Below are 20,658 nucleotides of genomic sequence, written 5' to 3' on the forward strand. Positions count from 1 at the left end.
CAGGGTTGGATATATATAAGGAGTGCTAAGATGTTAGCCGCTCATAAACTCCTTTACCAAAAGTAAAAAAATTCTTAAATTTTTATGTAAAATTTTAACAAATTTCTTCGATCTTAATCATATTATCTACAAACGTATCATTTTATTTACTCAAATACTTTATAATTTTATTTTTAAAGTAAAATCTAATATATTATAAACCTTCAAAATAATATATAAGATATTTTAATAAATTCAGCCAAAAACCTTCGCAATCTGAAGATAAGCACGAAAAAGAGAAAAGTAATAGTTTGACCAGAATCGGATAAGGATAAGTGACCATAATACAAATTACCTTTTTTATTTTTTTTATCATAAAACAAATTTCAAATATTAAAATCATATTATAATATCAACATAGTATAAGTTGTCCAATTTGTGACTGATTTGGTAATCAATTAACGGGGCAAAATTTTGTGATTTATAACTCATACAAAATTTTAAGTTGACTAATATATATATTATATATATATATATAAAAAGAATTTAAAATAATTAGTTTGTTCTAATAGATATCATCACCTTACATCATCCCATTTTCCCAATTTCCAACTTGCATCAAATCTTTTTTATTTTATTTGCTTTAATAAATACTTTGTTTGGATAACTTTTTAAATCAATTTTCATAAAATTTTGACCAGAAAATGACATACTATGAAGTTGGCTGAACAATTGGGTTTTAGGCGTTAATGAAATTTATTTTATCTGATATTGTAAATAAGTAAATTATTTTTTTTATGGTAAATTTTTTTTAAATGAAGTAATTTTACCTCCCTATCTAAGGAGGTAAGTTGCTTCATTTTAAAAAAGTATAAAGAGATGATAAAGAGTTTATAAACTCATTTAAACACTAATATGTGAATTTTTTTTCGAACTCGGGCCGAGGCACTAGAAGAATGATAATCTTCTGTTATTGTTGATTATCATAGTTAAAAGTAAAAAATTACAGTAAAAATTAATTAACCATAATCATACAACGATTATAAGACCAAAACATTAGCCACAACTAAAAATTATGTCAAAAGTTTTAGCCGTAATTAAAATGATAATGAATGCTGGTTAATCATAGTCCGAATTTAAATTTTTGTATTAATTTTAAAATATTGTAGTAAACACTATAGATTTAATTTGAAATTATAGTCATTTAGAATTGGGGGAATAATTTATTTTTTGTTTTGTAGTGAGAATAATAAACAATGTGGTAAGTGTTGGTGAGTTTGTAGATGAACAAGTCTTCCACTTTGGAATAGAATAATTCCATAAAAAGGAGTCAATAAAGACAACCCCACTACTAACCTTCATGCATCTTATTAAATGAATAAATAAAGACTTTCAACTTTTTCAAAAAAAAAAAAAAAAAGTCAATAAATTAATTAAGAAAAATAAATCCATGAGATTCACAATAATATTCTTAATTTTATCTTTGGAATAAGGGATAATTACTATCCCTTCGTTGATTATAATTTGAAAAATTACATTTAAAATCTATGATATTTATTTTTATATAATAAATAAATCCCTCCGTTAGTCAAAATTCACCGAACTTGAGTACATTAATAGTAAAAATTGGAAAAAATCTATATTTACCCCATATCGGCTCATTACTGAGTTAATGCAGGTCAAAAGTATCTTTTTATGACCAAATAACCCTCATAAGTCTTCACGGGTTAATGCATGTGAAGAGGTATATTTTCACCATTATAAGTGTAGTTTAGTCAGAAAAAATTGTTTGACCTGCTACAATTCACTAATAAGTCACTCGAGGGTAAATATCAATTTTCATTCAATCTTTTTGGGTTAATATCGTAAAATTCAGTGAATTTTGATCAATGAAGACTTATGTAGTAGACGAAAGCAAAATTCATAAATGTTAGATGTAATTTTCAAGACACATGAAATTTATATATAATTATACAGAATCTCGAGTAGAGGAGTATAATTATTTCTTGGAATAAATTAATAAAATCTTTTCTTTTTTTTCCCCCAAGGAAAATAGAGCACAATTCCACCACGCCACGTGTTGATAAGATAATGTTAATCCCAAATGATCTCTCCCCAAACACGTGGCATCAATTAATTAAGGTTTTAAGACCTACCATCATTACTTAATTTAATTTTGATTCCACGTGTTCTAATCAACAATCTGGTGGCTAATCAAATTTAAATTAAGTGGACAAAACTCAAAAACTCTATTATTAATATTATAAGGTCACGAGCCTCAATTCTATTCATCATATTTATTTATTTATTTTAATTCATGCGATATCTATTAATGTAATTAATACCTTGTAATATGAAAAATATCTGCAAATCCAACGTAGGACGTATGCCTATATTACTAATAATAATTATACATAAAATTTATGTATCAATTGTAAATGAGGAATTTGAGTAGTTTACAAGTTTTAATATCTCATCTCCCTAACGAAATATTTTTTCAAGATAAAATCGTGAGACTCATGCTAAGTTGGAACTGACAACGTTCAGTTGCATCAGATATGTAAATTGAAATTTTGATTATAATGATCTGTATAGTTTATAAGTTTCAAACTTTCTCTTTTTAAACGAAGCGTTTTTTTATGATAAAATTGTAAGATTTTTGCAAAGTCGAAGCAGACAATACCCAATTGTATTATATATATAGATATAGATATAAATTAAAAATTATGATTATAATAATCTATATAGTTTATTAAAAGAAAAATTAGAAAATGAAGAAGATGATGTGTGAAGCAAAGCCGTGAAGTGGGCAGATGACAAGAACCACAAGTTAAACCAGCCAATAATATTTATTTTATTTTTCTTTTATTTTATCTTTTGTGTCACCCATCCATTCGAGGAATTTAAGGACACGTGTCCTCTTTTTAAGTGGCTCCTGATAGCTATTATTTTGGGAGGATGCACGCCATGCCATTGACTAGCCCAGAACTTTTGAATTGTTCAATTAATTTAAAAGTAAATCACAATTATCTCTCTAAAAATTTGATATAATTATGAATATTTTTTTATTATTTAAAAATAATAAATATCTCATAAAATTTGATGAAATTATGTAATTATTGGATAAATGTATGAATACACTCTTATTGTGTTTTTTCTTTTTTTAAAAAAATAAAATTTATAACAAAATCGGATGGAGTGAATATAAAAGTTTAAAATTATAATAAAATTATCCACTTAGTTAGTAAAAAAATTAAAAAATAAATAAAAAATTATAATTCATAGTACACGAGGACATTTTAGTCAGTTCACCATAAAAAATTAAATAGAAATCTAATGGAGAATAATGGAGTGAGCTAATTGTTAGATGACTATTAAAATTAAGGAATATTGGTAATTTTTCAAAAATAATAAGGGGGGTATTAGAAATTATACGAAATCTTAGGGGAGATTGTTGTAATTTACTCTTAATTTAATTAGCAAATTATATTTTATTTATTTATATGAAAAAGCAATATAGTCTCTTCACGTTGTTGACCGAATTTAATTAAAAGTTGCCTAATCTACTAGAAATATCAAAAAAGAAAATAAAACGAGAAAAATAATATAAATTATGATAATTATCCTTTGACATAGTGATTGATTGATATCTAACTTACAAGAATAGAAGCATATTTTATGGTTGATGTATTTAAAAAACGTACGGGTCCAATTGATATGAACTATGCTCAGAGATTTAACCGAAGCAAATACCAATTTTGAAGGGGGGACCTGCAAAACAGGCGTTAGCATTGCATGCCCAAGTTGGTATCGAATTCAGGAGAAAAATAATTGTAAGAAATAAAATGTAATGAGAAATCGTGATAGAGTAAGCAATTTCATGAGAGAAATCATGCTAAGATTGCAATTCGAATGCTAAAGTAAGAATAGAGAGTGATTTTCCGAATTCTAGAGGGTGTCCCTTTTGGTGGACGGAAGGTGGTGTCCCTGTTGGAGGACTGAAGAAGGCGTCCCTCTTGAGCGATGCTGAAATGAGAAATTGAAATAAAAAATAAAGATTTCGTGAGTAAAATATGACAAAAGCACGAATTGAGAGTTGCAGCAAAATAGCAAAACAATTTCCAACTTCTTGAAGGGGTGCTGCAGGTATCAGTGTTGAGGGGTGCTACTTGTATTTATATAGAAGGAGTTCCTCTTGGTAGGAACTTTAGGGTGACCTGCCTTTCCGAGAAAGAAGGCGAAAATTCGAGGATAAGGCACGATTTTATCTCCTCCTTAACTTGAGCAACACGTCTTTGGTTGGAGGAGGACTCCCTCTATGCGAGAACTCTTGTTCTGCAAGGAGTCCTTCTAGGTCAATTTGTACAGCTTCTTGAGGGTGCCTCCCTTCCCCCAGGGCTGGGTTTGGAAGGCAGGTCTTGTACCAGGCCTCCTTCTTGGGCCGTTCTTAGTGTACTTAGCTTCCCTCTTGGGCTGAGCCTGGTAATTTTCAGCGGGCTGTCCTCATCATGGATTGGCGGACTTGGTTTAGGCTTTAGATATCTTCATGGGCCAAATGAAAGTGGGATGCCTTCAACCTCTTTTCTTTGCCAATCTTATTTTCTGGAGGGCACACGCCAAGGTCGCCAGTCTGTCTGCTTTCTAAAGGGCACCTACCAAGGCCGCCCGCCTGTCTGTTTTTAGGGGGGCACCTGTCAAGACCGCTAAGTGTTTTTGGGCCTCTCATGACTTGGGTCTCCTAAGATATTACGTGCCTTTCGTTTCTTTCTTCTTTTTTGGATCTTTTGGGCCTCTTTGGGCTAGCCTATTATTATGCACATCAATGCTATATTTGGATTATTGAAATAGGTGATCAAAAGCTAATTAGATTGGCAGTTTTTAGAACCATTCAAGCAAGCTTTATTTAAGTAATATTGTCTCGACAAATATGGTAAGTATTCGTCTTCGGCACACATGTGTGTTGTACTTACCAATTACATTAAGCTTTGCTTTGACGTTACAACAGATGCCTACAGACCATTTAATAAACCATGTAGTTAGGCTGTGCATTGGATGGCGGCTAGGTAACCAACTTCTGAGGGTTGGTCTGAAACGTTTCAAGTCGAGGACCTCGAGATTGGGCATCCAAAGTCCTACTGAGACTTGCACTAAGTATTACTTTTATTGGATGAGTGCCATATTTCATCGACGACAGACGTTGGACGTCTATTTCAGTGGGTTAGTTGACAAGGTGGTTAACTGATTGAACTGACTCGGGGGGATCGTTATATGAAAGCCTTGGAGGTTTGGTTGGTATGACACGAATCCCCGATTCTGATAGCACGGGAGTAGTCCTTAGACTTTAGGAATCACGGCAGTCACATGCATGCGATGACTATATCTTAGATCTTAGCGAGAGGTGATTGTGTCGCAGACATGATCATCATAAGCCTTGTCCAGTGCAGTAAGAGTATGTAGCGAGGACGATAAGTTCCAAGAAGAGGATTCGTCCCTTATCGGTGTGTGACAGGTATCTCCTACGCACTTGAAGATATATTCACGCCTTATGAACCTGTGGCTTGATTGAATAGGAAAAAGAGGTTCTATGTCTAGAAACTTGGCGTAACGTGATCTCAAGTATTAAGCATAGATATCTAGTCCAGGATGAAAACCGACACCAAATTTCATGCCTTAGACTAAGGCTGAAAGACGTAGATGGAAGGATCGTACCCATATGGACTCGAGAGTCTAAATGTTCACATGGACATTGATCTAGTCTCTAGTGTCATGGACCATTGCTAGACGGCCACCCATGGTAGCGACTTTCTTGATCAAGGATTGATCAAGAACAATTAATTAATTGGATTTAATTAATTGTTACTGTTGGTCACTAGTCCAAGTCTAGCTGAAAGATGAACTTAAACAGTCACACACAAATCACCGAGAAAGAATAAGGAATTAATTTAGAATTAATTCCATAATGTGTAAGTAATTGGATTACTCACATATGGGGGTCCATTGGATGGATAGTCCAAGTTTAAATAAGAGAAATTTTGGGATTGAGTATTTAATTAGATTAAATACCTAGTGAGCTCAATTAAATGAATTTTATTAAATTGTATTTAATTAAAATTTATTGGGTATTGAATTTATTTTACATAAAATCAGCCCACTCATTGAGGTCCACTAGCAAAATTGATAGAGAGAAAGTTGACCAAAGAATTGCATTTTTCGAAAGTACTAGCTTGGTCATAATTTGACTTTTCTTCATTTGGAATGGATTAAAGAGTTGCTTTATAGATAATAGAATGTATATAGACACATTCTAGTTTATCTATTCAAGATATATAAATATATATCGTGTATAATTAGTATGATAATAATTCATTACACAATACAAAAAAAGAAAAAAGAAAAATTCTGCTCATACTCTATATGTTTAGTCGCCCCTCTCTTCTCACAAAGAGTGAGACTTTGGCCTCGATTCCTTCTAGTAAAGGGATCAAGGCATCGTTTATTCTGATGTGGTATGAATCATCTTTGGAGGATTCCTACATTGAAATCTCGAGTGGGCAAATTAGACAAAGTTGCTTGGTTGGAAGCTTGAAACTTTAAGAGGTAAAATTCGATTTTACACTTATGCCCCTCCTCTTATTTTGAACAATAGCCTCGTATGATTAATTCTTTATTGTTGCATAATTTTCATACTACATGGAATGCCTGAGAACTCCAAAGGTACACCCCCTTGAATTCATTGTTTTACACTTTAATTTTTAATTATTGTATGCGTTTTATGCTACCGCTTCGCTAGTGCGTTTTCAGGCCGTACCACGCGATCCTTCATGGATATTGATGTATTTTGACACCAATGTGCAATAAAATATAGTTTAAAATAATATTAATGTATTACAAAAAAAATAATTTTCACACATCATAAATAATTAATGACTAAAAATAATAGTAAATCAATACTATTTATCACGATCAGACAAAATCGACATAAAAACTCAAATTCTAACTATGACTGATCAACATTCGCTATGATTTTACGTATAACCAAAACATTTACCTAAGAAATTGAAGTCTGTTTGAAAGATCGAAATTCTAGGTCGAATCTAACTCTAAATCAGATTTTTTTTATTTAAATATAAATTGTAGCCGAAATCCTCATTATTAAATAGTGAGCTAAATATGCCTTTTAATTTCTTTTGTCAAAATCTTGGAATGGATTTGTGTGAACAAATATGAACTCAGATGTATAATATTTACATGCATTCTAATTAAACTAACTACTTAATTTAATTACTGTCCTGAGAAGAAAAAGAATAGGGTTACTATTAGAAGCTTTTTTCTACAGAAAGAACTGAACTGGTCAGTAACACGTACCAAAAGTCCAAAAGCCATTGCAATAATTGATGTTAAAAGATTAATGAACATGGGGCACATGCATGCATGCATGAGTTTGTTGGATTTGTACAACGTTATTTTTCTACGAATACATACGTATGCATGTGTATATACTCATGCCAAATGTAGATATTTTGGTTCCAAAACGCGTAAGAATTATTTCAAAAATCAAAGGCGGCCAAGTTTAATTTGAATTCCATTAATTACACTATCCGGATATTTGGTATAATTAATTATATAGATATACATTTTTTGTGGTTTGAAAAATTATATTTAGTATTCTTGAATTTGCTTCTGTATAACAAGTAAGTACCTCATTTGGTCAAAGTTTATCGAATTTGTTGATATTAACAGAAGACCGAATAAAAATCTATTTTTACTCAACATTGACTTATTATTGATTTGTTGTAGGTCAAATAAAATATTTTTTATGATCAAATTACCTTTATACATATTAACACGTTAATGTATTTGTAAAGGTATATATATCTTCACCGTTATAAAGGTAGTTTAGTCGAATTTTTTTTTGATCTGCAATAAGCCAGTAATAAATCAATTAAATATAGATAGTGATTTTCATTCAATTTTTTTATTATTATCAATAGACTCATTGAATTTTGACTAGCGAAGGACTTATTTAATAGATGAAAGCAAACCTCAGGGATATTGATGTAATTTTTCAAACCATAAAAAATTTTATGTGTAACTATACCAAACTTTAGGAGAGGGTGCGTAATTATACATAAAAAGAATTAATAATATGCAGGTATTTAATTATAATTATAGATTTATAAAGAAGAAAAAAAAAAGAAGAATAAAGAAAGCAAAGTAGAGCATTTTGAAGTAATCCCGCAAGTATGGGTGTGGTTAGGTAGCTTGCAGCATTTGCTCATCCATTACATGAAAGCGAAAGTCAAAAACAACCTAATCAAATACATACAAACTGTATATATGTATGATGTCATCCATAACATGACAACAAACCCTCAAATATAAATTGCCTACCAATCTTCTTGCAAACATTTCAAACTCCCTCTTCTCTTTTCTCATCATACCCCCCCCCCCCACCCCCACCCCTAAACAAGAGATAAAAACTTGAAGAAGGCTAAATATTGTCACACATACTACTAGATCTAGCTAATTAATATTTGTGTGTTCTTGTTATGACAAAGAATATGGTAGGAAGAAATAGCTCAGCCCTTCCCCCTGGTTTTAGATTTCATCCAACCGATGAGGAGCTAATAATGCACTACCTCCGCAACCAGGCAACGTCGAGGCCATGCCCCGTCTCCATCATCCCTGAAGTCGATATCTACAAATTTGATCCTTGGGAGTTGCCCGGTTAGTACGTACTATATGAATTATATTGCTTTATTATATGTAGGCCACGTAGTTTCACACAACATTAATAGAAATATGTCGTATTTGTACTAATTGATGGTTTCGTTGCATGTGAATGGTTGAGTTCAGCGAAGGCTGAGTTTGGGGAAAATGAATGGTACTTTTTTAGCCCTCGAGATAGGAAGTACCCTAATGGGGTTCGTCCCAATAGGGCGGCTGTGTCAGGGTATTGGAAGGCCACGGGCACGGACAAAGCCATCTATAGTGGATCAAAGTATGTAGGTATCAAGAAAGCCCTTGTTTTCTACAAGGGTAGGCCGCCAAAGGGCATCAAGACCGATTGGATCATGCAGAGTACCGATTGAGCGAGTCAAGGTCGCAACCCCTCAAGCAAAATGGCTCCATGAGGGTAAGCCATCCTAATTAATCTCTTTGAAAAATTCTTGTACAGATCAGGTCTATTGGACTAGGCAAGATCACAACTTGTGCTGACCATCAATAACTTGTATTTGATGTGTATCACCAGTTGGATGATTGGGTGCTATGTAGAATCTACAAGAAGAAGAATTTGGGAAGAACATGTGATCAACAAATTAGAGTTGATGATGAGAATCACTCATTCTCTCAACTAGTGCCTACCACTACTTACAATAGTCATGCCAATACTGAACCACAACCATACAAATTCCCAAGAACTTGCTCCCTAACTCATCTATGGGAGTTTGAATACATGGGCTCAATCTCCCAACTTCTGAGTGACAATGCTCAAGAAACGTCGACACCACTTAGCAACAACGGCAACTTTTCGCTGGCCGGCGAAAAATATTACCAGTTAGGGCAAGCGCAGCAGCAGCTGCCGTGTGCAGAAGCCATGATGATGAAGTTTCATCAAGTGAACAGTAATCAGCCAGTTCTTGAGAATCCAGTGTTTGAAATGCAGTGACAAATCAAGCATATATGGATGGAAATGGGGTGAAGATGCAAATTGCTCATTCATCGTCAACTGTACAAAGAAGATGGCAAACTTGTCATTGTCAATGCACAAGTACTTATGAATATCTTGCAAGTCTTATCTTGTACAAAACAACTGTTGTGCATGATTATCTCATCTGATCCTGTTACTACACAGATAAAGATAAAGCAGTTTGTACATTTATCATATTGGTTTTGGAATGATATACCTTTTTCGTATGTCGGGTGAGTTAGGGAATCAATTTTGATCATATATTAGAAATGAATGATATATATATATACGTATATGTGTATGTGTGTGAAAATTTAAACATGTATATGAATTTTAATAGGTAAAATTGCAAAATTAGTCCCACAATTTAAGGTAATTTCAAACTAGACCTAAATTTAACCCATGCTTCTTTAAACACAATTATAAAAATAGACCATAACATGGAAAAGAAAGTCCCCTCCCACTAATAGACATTTAGTACGTGAGTACTCCACCGTTATTAGCATTGGCTTTTTTGTTATTTTTGTAAATTTTAACAAAATATGTTACTATATATAAATATAAAATTTCGGGATAAATTTGAATTGTGAAAGCATCCTAAATTGTAGAATTAGTCCTCCAATTTCGCCAATATTCTTACAATAGTCTGAAACAAACAAACGACGGCTGCTGGACTTAAGCAGATGTAGAAATAAAAAAAGTTGAATAATTTAGGAATCAAGTTGCGCCGCCGTTTGAAAAACATGGACGACTTTTAACTACATAGGAATCTAATAAAGTTGCACATAGAATTAATTAGGTGGTCATTTTAGAAAATTTGGACCTTCCAACTCTTCCATTATTTTAGTAGCTGATTGATTAATTAAGTCGGGTTTCTGGCCTGATTGTATTAAGTCGCATTCAGATCTGTGAAAAACCTAAAAATTTGATGTATATCATTTTTCATCGATCTATTTTAAGTACATAGAAAAGTACTCTTAAAAAGGCGGGTGGGAGGATAGTGGGATATAGTTAATCAATTAGGGGTATTTTAGGTATTTTTTTTATTGAAAATTAAATGTTTGGTAAAATTAAAACTATAATTAAGCCCATATATACTGATCTTATCCCTTAATTTATGAAGTTGATATCTGAGGTGCATGCATGAAGTGTATATATGAGCATGCATCACTTTAGTGACATCGACATTTAATTTTAATTAGGACGTACGTTCCCTCTTTGGATGAGAACCAATTTATTTAATACTTATATTGCCACCCATCTAATTATCTTAATTAATACCTTAATGAATTATTTTAATTAAGTTTTAAAAATATAACTTTGAATTAAGGTACATAATTAAATTAATTCTTCTTACCTAACTATATATTACGTACATAAAGGAAATCAAAGTCATAGTCAATTTTTACAATTGAAACGCATGCAAATATAATAGTGTCCACAATTAATTTTATTTCGAATCTGATTCAATTATATTTATAAATATATATATTTATTATATATATGTTTGATGTATAATTATAGATAAATAAATAATCATATAAAAAGTATAATATTTTTTCTTGTATTAATTCCGTGTGATTCCGTGTGTTTTGATTTTACGAATTTTTATCCATGTATAGGAATAACGGGGGGGGGGGTTGTTGACTTGGGCACGTTCAACTAGTTAGATTATAATTTTACTAATGCCTCAGGCCATATAATAAATAATATTTTATATTTTAAAATATACTATAAATAGAAAAAGATATATATAAATCAACACATCACATCTCAAAAAAAATAAGAAAGAATAAAAGTAATAAAGAAAAAAAGAAAATAAAATAAACTTAGGGTTATTATTGGCATAATAATAAAATCAGTGTCACGGTGTTATAACCGTCATTTATGAGAGAAAAATGTCTTCTCTTATATATTAGTATGGATTACACTTTATTAGTATATAATTAATTATTCTTTGAAATTACATAATAAATAATTAAGAAAAAATTACACATAGATCCTCTGTATTTTGAAAAATTACATATAGCATCCGTGAGGTCTGCTTCTGTCTAACAAATAAGTCATTTCGTTAGTCACATTATCGAATTTGTTAATATTAATAAAAAAAAAATGGATAAAAATTTATAGTTACCCTCGATTGGCTTATTAGTGATTTACAATTCAAATAAATCTTTTTATAACCAAATTACCTTCATACGTCTTCATACAGTAATGCATGCGAAGAGATATTTCTTCATTAATCGAAAAAAATTTGTTTGACTTGCAATAAGTTAGTAATAAATTAATCAATGACAAGTATCAATTTTCATTTAATTTTTTTTTTTGTTAATATAAGCAAATTTAGTGAGTTTTCAGTAATAGAGGGACCTATTTATTAACTGAAAGCAAACCTCAGTATTTGTTAGAGGTAATTGTTTTAAAATGTATAATTATATCAAATTTTGAGGGATGGAAGTCCAATTATCCAATTAATTTGAATTATTGACAGATCTGGAGTGGTCATTGGTTGTGGGGGCTCCCAGCTGGAACAGGTAGCTGAGCAAGACATGATGCACGATTTGCTGCTAGTCAAATGTTTATTTATAAAGATTGTCCAGTCAAGAAACCTAGTCGTGCCAGCTCAATTCACGACTTATACTGTTAAAACTCAATGGCAACTTCACTACATCACTTTCAAAAACCACACCCCCAACTGTTTCAATTTGACCAAATTGCATAAATTATTGATGCGAAATGCGCCTTTACATGTCTTCACATGTGGGGATTTTTGTATGGGTCGCCTACAATGCTTTTTTCTTGATATCTACATGACCCTTATCTTAAACCTCTCCAAGATTAATGGAAAATTAAATAAAAACAATAAATCTTACAATCTAGTACCAAAAAAAGGGGACTTCTTTTATCGGATGGGAAATTTGTACCTGAATTATGTTCTTTTACGTCAAATCAATTCATATTATAAATATTACTGCATTTGTCGTATAATTAATTCACTTTTTTTAATAGGACAACTATAATATGTTCATGATAAGATTAGTACTTTTGATTTCACGGAATGTGATTCAAACTAAAACATCTAAGTTAAAAACTCGAAAGAAAGATCGGCTTTCGATTCACCGGATAATCAATTTGCATGGGCCTTTGACACTGCAAACATTACGGTAATTCCTAGATTTACAACTCATAACCTAAATTTTTTAGAAAAATCACCAGAACATGCATTTCTGCATTGTCAGTTTGTCACTACTAAAAGACAAGGCATCCGCTTCGGCCTAGCCGTGACAGATACTCAAATATATGTATTTATAGCTACAAAAATGACTGTAACTACTTCCGAAATCTATGCCTCTGTAGTTAATTTTGATTAGAGTTATTTTTCTTTTTGTATCTATCTCATGACTACGGATTCTTGTACCTCTTTTCTTTAGGCATCTAATATGTTTAGGTTTTGTGGCTAATCTTTGTTGAAGTAATGATGAAATATCTATTGCAAATATTTAATAATTTTTATAATATTAATTATGAAATATTTATTGTTATATTCATGTGTCACGCTTCTGGATCACTTTCAAGCACGTAGCACTTTATCTTGGATATCACTTAGTTCCCGATTTTGCTTGGTGGTTGACCCTAATACCATTTGTCACACCCCGAACTCGAGAGCCTGTTGGACTCGAGGATTGCCTCCAAACCCATCGGAGTGCATCCTGAAATTTAATTGTTAACAACTCGCCAAAAAAATCCAATTGATGCGCTTGAGTTCTTACTCAATGCTTATTATTGTTTATCTTATTAGTTCATAATCCATGTGGCATGGGATATCACATATAGTAACAAAAAATCTGTAGCCAATTTTGTTGCAATAGAAGTGGAAATTTTGTAGTCTACGAATATCATTTAGCAATTTTTTCCACCAAAATTCCGCAGCAGTGTCGTAGCAACGAAAATTCATAATCCATTGGTACAACCTACGAAGCACATCGATCATTGTCTCATCATCACACAACTCTTGGCAATAACCGCTGCCTAGTCAATACTAAACCTGACAAAGGGATCAACAGAACAAAAATAAGAACTACACCAAAAGAACCAATCAAAGATCCTGTGATTCGCTCGCAAAATTTCTGGTACTGTTGACAAATAGCAAGCCAATTTGCTGATGCGTTCCCCTTGTGTGCTAAATATACGATGGCTGCTGCTGCGGAGGCTCCTGCAGTTAGTACGGACAACATTGTCTGCAGAAACATAAGTTCTAGTTATGCATGCTGTAGTAGGGTAAACCGAGGTCTTCTGAAGTCATAAGGCAAACGTAAAAGTAGGATATCGATGGTTTGGCATTCCCTTTTGGGGTCTATGAGTGACTGAATAAGAAAACGGAGAGAAGGAAGTTCTTTATTACCGCGTCCAAGAAAATCAGCAATGCTCGACTCTTTGCTGCTCCTGTTCTGATAACGTGATAAACGGCCATAGGAAGAGAAATTGCAAGATATCCAGATACTAGTGCATTTGTGATCACAAAGAACCTATTCAACAGTTAGAAAACAAAAACGTTTCCGTTTTGAGTATTGTCAATAACGTAATGAAATGAATCATATGACAGGAGAAAAGTACAAGGTTCCTTGTTAAGAACCTGAAAGTTGGGATATCGTCGTATTGAGCCTGGAATAACACAGTTTGCGTGGAGAAGGGAAGTGTTTGATCAGTTGTTCCCATTGCCACAGCACTTGCTAATGTCCCAAGAATTGCAACAACTCTGAGCACAAGTTCTAGTATTGGAAATCCTCTCCTCAGTCCTAATTCTTTGGATTCTTGACCAGCTGTTCCTTCTGGCTTCATTCTCCCGTGCTTCAATGTTCTTACCTCAGCTGAGTCTGTGTTTAAATAGAATTCAGGCAGTCTGAGACTTGAACAAGAACATTCTTCGACTGCTACAAATTAGCATATGAAAGCAATTCTGGATCTTCCCATGTAATCCACCAATGGAATATAAGCAATGTGGATTAGGTTTCGGAGATTTGTAGTCATGCAACTTTGCTTCCCTCATCAAATTACACAGGATTTGATTAGTTTATGTGCTGAACTCCTATGTGGCCTATTTCATTGCTTCTTTTTGTCAGTGAGTTTTTGGAATAATCTGCTTCAAGATAATACCCTTTTCTGATGGTGTTTTAGAACGAACTTAAACAATTTATTGGATGAAAAAGCTGATTTAATTGACTTTTTATAATCAAGAAGAGAAAATATATAAATGAAGGCACTAGCACTCAGCAATTGGTGCTTGAATTATCACTGCAGCATAGGCCATACTTATCTTTAATTAAATGCTATATGGTATATCAGTATATTGGCCACAATTGAAATCGTTCTTCAAAGTATCATCTTCTTTATTCGCCTGCAATTGGAGAAAGAAACCACGCGTATATACAGCGAGGAGCAAATATACCGTTGTCTGAGAAAGTTTTGAACCATGAAAAAGCAGCAGCAACATAATTCTCCTAGATGAATAAATACATAGCCAACGGCAAAGGAGATTAATCAAAAAGCTTGTTCGAGCAAACCCTGTACCAACAGAACGATTAAACAAAATCCAGATTTCATCCACAGGATATCACTGTACTGAAACGGACTTCAGTTGTTATATTAGTCATCAAAGCATAATATTTGAAGGTACCCAGCAACAAGTTTTTCATTAGAAGACGATGTTTGAGGACATCTTCATCTGGTTCTCGTTGCTTTGTCTTATGCTGTAGGCATTGCCAAATGGGGTAATAATGGTAGCTTTAAGCATCATGCAGCATAGCTGTTTTAGAAACAGATGACGGGAAAGAAAACATGAAAATAAGCCGTATTAGAATTCAGGCTACATAGGACAGAGATAACAAGTTAAACAAATAAATGCATTGATTAGTGTATTAATAAAACCGGACGAGAAAAGAGTGTCACAGTCCAACCAATATCAGACACAGCCAAAAACATTAGACTAACCATAAGATCTCCTTGAAGAAACTATGACAGTTTGGAAGAAGTAGAAGCTAACCATTCAAAACCTCCAAAGAAAGAATTACAAGCAAACAGAAGCAAGCAAGTTGTGAGCTTAAAGAGGCTGTAATTTACACTTATTTTTCATAAGAATTTCAAGGGGGATAAGCTTTTCTACCTGGAACCGGTAGGGCGACCAGCTGAATAAACAGGATATGCTCCATAAGCACTTTCACTGACAACCTGAATCATTGGACTTGGATCAGATGTATAGAAGGGAAATGTTTGAAGATCGTGTTCCAAAATGAATGTAATGTATGAGACAGAATCCAGCCGAGTCAATCCAAAATCAAGCTTACCTGTGAATCGTCATAATTCCCATAGTTGCCAGTTGAAGGCAAGGTTTTAGAACTGTAGCCACCAGAGTAAGTAGAATATCCTGGATTACGTGTTCTGTTATCAGGAGTTACATACTTTTGACCAAATGTCTCTGTTGATGTTGCAAGAGATTGAGCAGGTATAGGAAATGCGGACGAATTTCCATCATTCTCAAATACATTGGTTCTCAAGCGCTGCATTACTTGTAACAATGCATTTTTAGCAGCATGCGCATCCCCAGTTATCTGGTCAGCATTATATGAAAGATTTAAGTGCTAGCATCTGAAACTCATGGCCTCAAGGATAGTACATAGAATTAAATATTACAAAAATAAGATGGGAAAATGCATGGACATGTAAACAAAGGCTGGTACGAAGACAAGTAAACATGAAAAGCAGATGCCAAAATGCATGGCACAAATTTATTCACCTGGACCATCTCATCATCTTCAGATGCAACTTTGGGAACACTCTCGTCAGAAAAAATACGAATGTTTGCTCTAGAGGTACTCCTCATCTCTTTAATAATTGCCCCACCTTTACCAATGATACATCCAATTCTTGAGCTTGAGACTAGCAAACGAGTTATGATCACAGAATCACCTGAATCTCTTTCCATTTTCCCACTGCACCTCGGTTGCAACCGCATCACCGCATCAATAGTCCGAGAAGGAGCTTCAAACAACTACAATAGCAGAAAAGGGTTTAGTACATTGATTAACACCTAGTTCATTTGCTATATGAGCAGAATTATGTCCAGTTATGCTCACCTCCTTAGCAGAGACGGATATAATACAGTCATCTTCATCAGCACCAGAACTATCAACTATTATAGATGCACCTGATTCCTGTCTTATTTGTTTGACAATGGCACCACTTTTGCCTATTACGGCACCAAGATTTTCAGTTGGACAAACTAAACGAAGTGCGAATTCCTTCATCATAAAAGACCAATCTCTGCCGTTGTTTTTGTAATTCCCATAAGGACCCATTAATGAGGTCACACCAACAGGTCGTCCACCTACATGTGGATTACTAAATGTAATTCCAGATCTGTAAATGCTTGGACTACTCAATAGTGATTGCTGTGACCGCGACGGGTTTTCATGAAGACGAAACGCGACTTCATAAAGAGCTTTCTTCACAACAGTGGCTTCCCCATTTATCTGATATTTCAGCATGAAAAAGAAACTCACCAACCAGATTCTTTCAACCAATAACAAAAAGCTGATATCTAGGAAACAAGACATAAGATTGGCATTCGTAACCAAACTAACCTTTTAAAGACATCAGGAGTGGGTTGTGGATATTGTTCATATTAAAATGGGCACCAATTAGATAAGAAAATTCCACTTCATTTCCAAAGGGTGTGAATGGGGAATCTTATACGCATATGTTCTTGCTCCATAAAACCACTAATAACATAAATGAATGTTCATTTTGAAACAATTGTGAATTACCAGAAATGGAAAGTGGCAGATTATTTCATAAAATTTTAGGAAACATGGATATAAAGAGAAATTAACATGGTTAAAGTACCTGGATAAGTTCATCAGAACTCAGAGCACAAGGTGGTAAATGATCGCTGCCCAAAATTCTGATCTGAGCATGAGTCTCATTGCGTATGTTCTGAATTATTTGCCCCCCTTTACCGATCACACAACCTATCTGATCTGATGGGACAAGCAAGCGCAGAGTAACTTGCTGAGGTTCCTCGAACGGACCATTCAGTGGCGGTTCTTCAGCCACCACCCTATCATGCACCCTAAACAGCGCATCCTGTGCAGGAGAAATGTGTTCATTTCCATAAATGTTGGTTTCATGACTTGTGCTATAAATGGTGATAACGCGTTCGTCACACCCCGGAATAGTTTCACTAATCCTAATCCTCGCATTAGTCTGGGCCCTCAACTGCTTAGCAATATCACCACCAATACCAATAATGCTCCCAATTTTTCTCAAAGGGCACAAATAACGGTAAACCGTATGATCCAGTCCAATAGAGTTTTGTTCTTTTTCATCATTCACATTTCTTCTTTTCCCTCCATTTCCAGAATATTCAGACAGTACCTGCGACCCTTTTCCGTAATCACTTCGCTGGCCCATTTTCTTATCAGGGTTTATCTACCTAACTGCAACAAATACAATCCATTATCTTGTTATACAAGGTGACAAAAAATCAACAATCCAATTCAAATGGAAATGCAAAATGCAGATACAAAACCGTTCCACGTCAAACATGAAGCTGTAGACGCACATGCATTCAGAAAACAAAGACACGGAAAATCAGAGAAACGTATACAAAGAAACAATAAATGCTCAGGCCACAGTACACAAGTTAAAGAATCGTTCTTGTTTTCCAGTTTCTTGTGACAGAAACTGTCTATGTACCAAACAAAGCTGAACCCATTAAACTGAAAATGCTAATTGGAACAAAAAATAACAAAAAGACTGAATTATTTCATGAATAACCTGAAAGGTTGCACCTTTACGCGAAGAAATATCAGTTTCAGAATTCAATAATTTCAAGCAAGAAAGAGCATAAAGAATGCAGACCGGAGATTCACAGTTGAGATTAAACAGGTGAATGCTCTTACGGAGAGGTAGAGAGATGAGGAAGATGGTTTCGCCGTTGAATTCCTTCAGGGGCGCAAATGTTGAACTATGTTGTAGAGTGTGTGTGTGTGTGTGTGTATTCAGTATAACCGCTTCTGAAAATGTTGAAGGGCAGATTAGAAAATTTCACAAAATATCTAGGGAAAGAGTTGGTTAAAGGAATTTTAGGGTAAATACAAATTAAAAAAAAAAAAAAATCATAACAAGAAGGGAATGGGAATTCACAAAAATATCCTATTGCATAATACCTAATTTGTTTGCGAATTTATTATTTCAAAATTTTATGTATAAAAATATGAAGAAAAAAAGAAAATGCATTTTCCAGTAGTTTTTAGACCACTACTCTAGATTTTAAAATATTAATTATATCATTAAATATTTTTACTAATATAATTATTTTTTATTTCAAATCATCCACATTATTTTTTAACCGTCTATGTACTATCATATTTATCATCAACTTCCACTCGTATTAATCACTTGATCCATTTTGAATCATATACTGATTTTTGCTTTTAAAATGTATGTCTAATCTATTTGATATTATACACGGGAGTGTTGTGTGCCTCAATGATTATTTCATAAAAGCCACTTTTTACTCACAACTGACGACTTGTGACGCTGCATCACTAAATTTTAAATTACCTATTATAACCATAAATATTGTATTAATATAATTACTTATTTATTTCTAATGGTCCATGCCATCTTTTAATTATCAATATAGTATCATATTTATTCATTAATTTTCACTCATGTTAATCACTTGATTCGTTTTCAAAAATATATTTATTTTTATTTTAAAAAAAATTATGTCGTGTATATCTAATTATATGCACATAAGTACAGCATGACACAATGGCTAATACATATATATATATATATATATAATTGTATATACAATTGATCTGATCAAATAATGATTCACATGTCCACTTGGAGTAGAAAATAGTGACATAAAATGCTAGAAATTCGAGAGTATAAATGAGAGTATTATTTCTTATTTTTGTGTACAAGAGAGAGATTGACATTTATGTAAAATTCTAAATACAAAATTAATGTGTTAATTTCAACTAAAATTATAGTGTGAAGGTGAAAATCTTAGTATAAAGGTACAAGGTATATTTTTCTGCTAGGAGAGCTCTATAGGCAACACAATTCAATTGGAGAAGATCGAATCCCCGCAAATTTAGTGGAGGATTCTAGTGGATTTGGTGGAGCATAATCTCAAAGTGGTTATACAAGTCTGAATCCCTCATGGATTCGATAGAAGGTCATCTCTCAACAGTTGAGGGATCCCCTTGAATTTGGTGGAGGGTATCTCCTGTCGGTTGGAGACGAGTGCTACTAAAGGGGCGTTTGGAGTCTCCTGCAGGTGAAGGTGTATTCTAGGATAAGAATGCCTTCTTGAATTTTCAATTAGGTGGGAGGAGACAACCTTCTCCAAACCAAAGTCCAAGCTTTTAAAGTTTATAGATTACTTCTAACTGGAGGCGATATGTTTCCCAAGGGGGTTGCTGGTTCTTATCTGATTTTGTGAGTGTGCTTCTAGAGATCCTACATGGATGCCACCTAGGCCATCCGTGAACACCACGTGATATGAACTGACTTGGTTTGTGAGGCTTTGTTAGATCTGTTTATTTCTTGGGAGTACTTCCCACTGGATTACCGAGGGGCTCTATTTGGACTGAATTTTTTAGGGGGCACTACTTTTTCCTTACCATAGGTCTTGCATTCCTCTAGACTCTTGCAATCTCTTTCTTCTTTTTAAATCACTTGGGCCTCTTTGAGCTAGCTTATTTTTATCGGCATCACTTACCCCCTGCCCCCCTCCCCCCCAATAGGTAGAGATTTTGCCATTTATTAGAGGTATCATTATCTACCAGAGGTAAGAGATTGGCCCGAAGAGATAAGCATGCTTAGGAAAGAAGAGCTTACTTCATGCCTATATAGAGCAGGATTTTCTAAAGGTGTTTGCTTGGAGCAAGGCTTATGTGTTTCAATGGAGTAGG

The 20,658-nt window shown here is 33.6% G+C and overlaps 3 protein-coding genes across 3 annotated transcripts; 1 reads left to right on the forward strand and 2 right to left on the reverse strand.

The window, feature by feature from the left end:
• The first annotated feature begins 8,417 nt into the window (after nt 1–8,417).
• On the forward strand, nt 8,418–9,897 carry LOC105159980 (NAC domain-containing protein 2). The gene is given in 4 exon segments (XM_011077217.3): nt 8,418–8,706; nt 8,836–9,054; nt 9,057–9,115; nt 9,233–9,897. Coding segments are annotated over 4 exon segments (873 nt in total). The 5' UTR covers nt 8,418–8,528; the 3' UTR covers nt 9,650–9,897.
• A 3,645-nt stretch (nt 9,898–13,542) lies between these two features.
• Nucleotides 13,543–15,184, reverse strand: LOC105159981 (casparian strip membrane protein 1). The gene is made up of 4 exons (XM_011077218.3): nt 15,117–15,184; nt 14,304–14,544; nt 14,073–14,196; nt 13,543–13,908 (listed from the first exon to the last, which is right to left on the reverse strand). The coding sequence occupies exons 2-4, from the start codon at nt 14,507–14,509 to the stop codon at nt 13,672–13,674; spliced, it is 567 nt and encodes a 188-aa protein (XP_011075520.1). The 5' UTR covers nt 14,510–14,544; nt 15,117–15,184; the 3' UTR covers nt 13,543–13,671.
• LOC105159982 (KH domain-containing protein At4g18375) lies at nt 15,072–18,769 on the reverse strand. The gene is made up of 7 exons (XM_011077219.3): nt 18,628–18,769; nt 17,570–18,162; nt 16,801–17,196; nt 16,461–16,715; nt 16,012–16,275; nt 15,831–15,895; nt 15,072–15,473 (listed from the first exon to the last, which is right to left on the reverse strand). Exons 2-7 carry the CDS (start codon nt 18,134–18,136, stop codon nt 15,461–15,463), a joined length of 1,560 nt encoding a protein of 519 aa, XP_011075521.1. The 5' UTR covers nt 18,137–18,162; nt 18,628–18,769; the 3' UTR covers nt 15,072–15,460.
• Between the last annotated feature and the right edge of the window lie 1,889 nt (nt 18,770–20,658).

This window comes from Sesamum indicum, linkage group LG4 (assembly GCF_026168435.1).
Source record: "Sesamum indicum cultivar Baizhima isolate 11 linkage group LG4, ASM2616843v1, whole genome shotgun sequence".
Lineage (NCBI taxonomy): Eukaryota > Viridiplantae > Streptophyta > Magnoliopsida > Lamiales > Pedaliaceae > Sesamum > Sesamum indicum.

Coding starts and splice junctions, on each gene's coding strand:
- LOC105159981 (XM_011077218.3), bottom strand. CDS start 14,509: ATGAAGCCAGAAGGAACAGCTGGTCAAGAATCCAAAGAATTAGGACTG. Junction 14,197..14,303: donor GACGATATCCCAACTTTCAG/GTTCTTAACAAG, acceptor ACTGTTGAATAG/GTTCTTTGTGATCACAAATG. Junction 13,909..14,072: donor TGCTGATTTTCTTGGACGCG/GTAATAAAGAAC, acceptor ATGTTTCTGCAG/ACAATGTTGTCCGTACTAAC.
- LOC105159982 (XM_011077219.3), bottom strand. CDS start 18,136: ATGGGCCAGCGAAGTGATTACGGAAAAGGGTCGCAGGTACTGTCTGAA. Junction 16,276..16,460: donor AAGATGATGAGATGGTCCAG/GTGAATAAATTT, acceptor AATGCTGACCAG/ATAACTGGGGATGCGCATGC. Junction 15,896..16,011: donor GGAATTATGACGATTCACAG/GTAAGCTTGATT, acceptor CCAATGATTCAG/GTTGTCAGTGAAAGTGCTTA.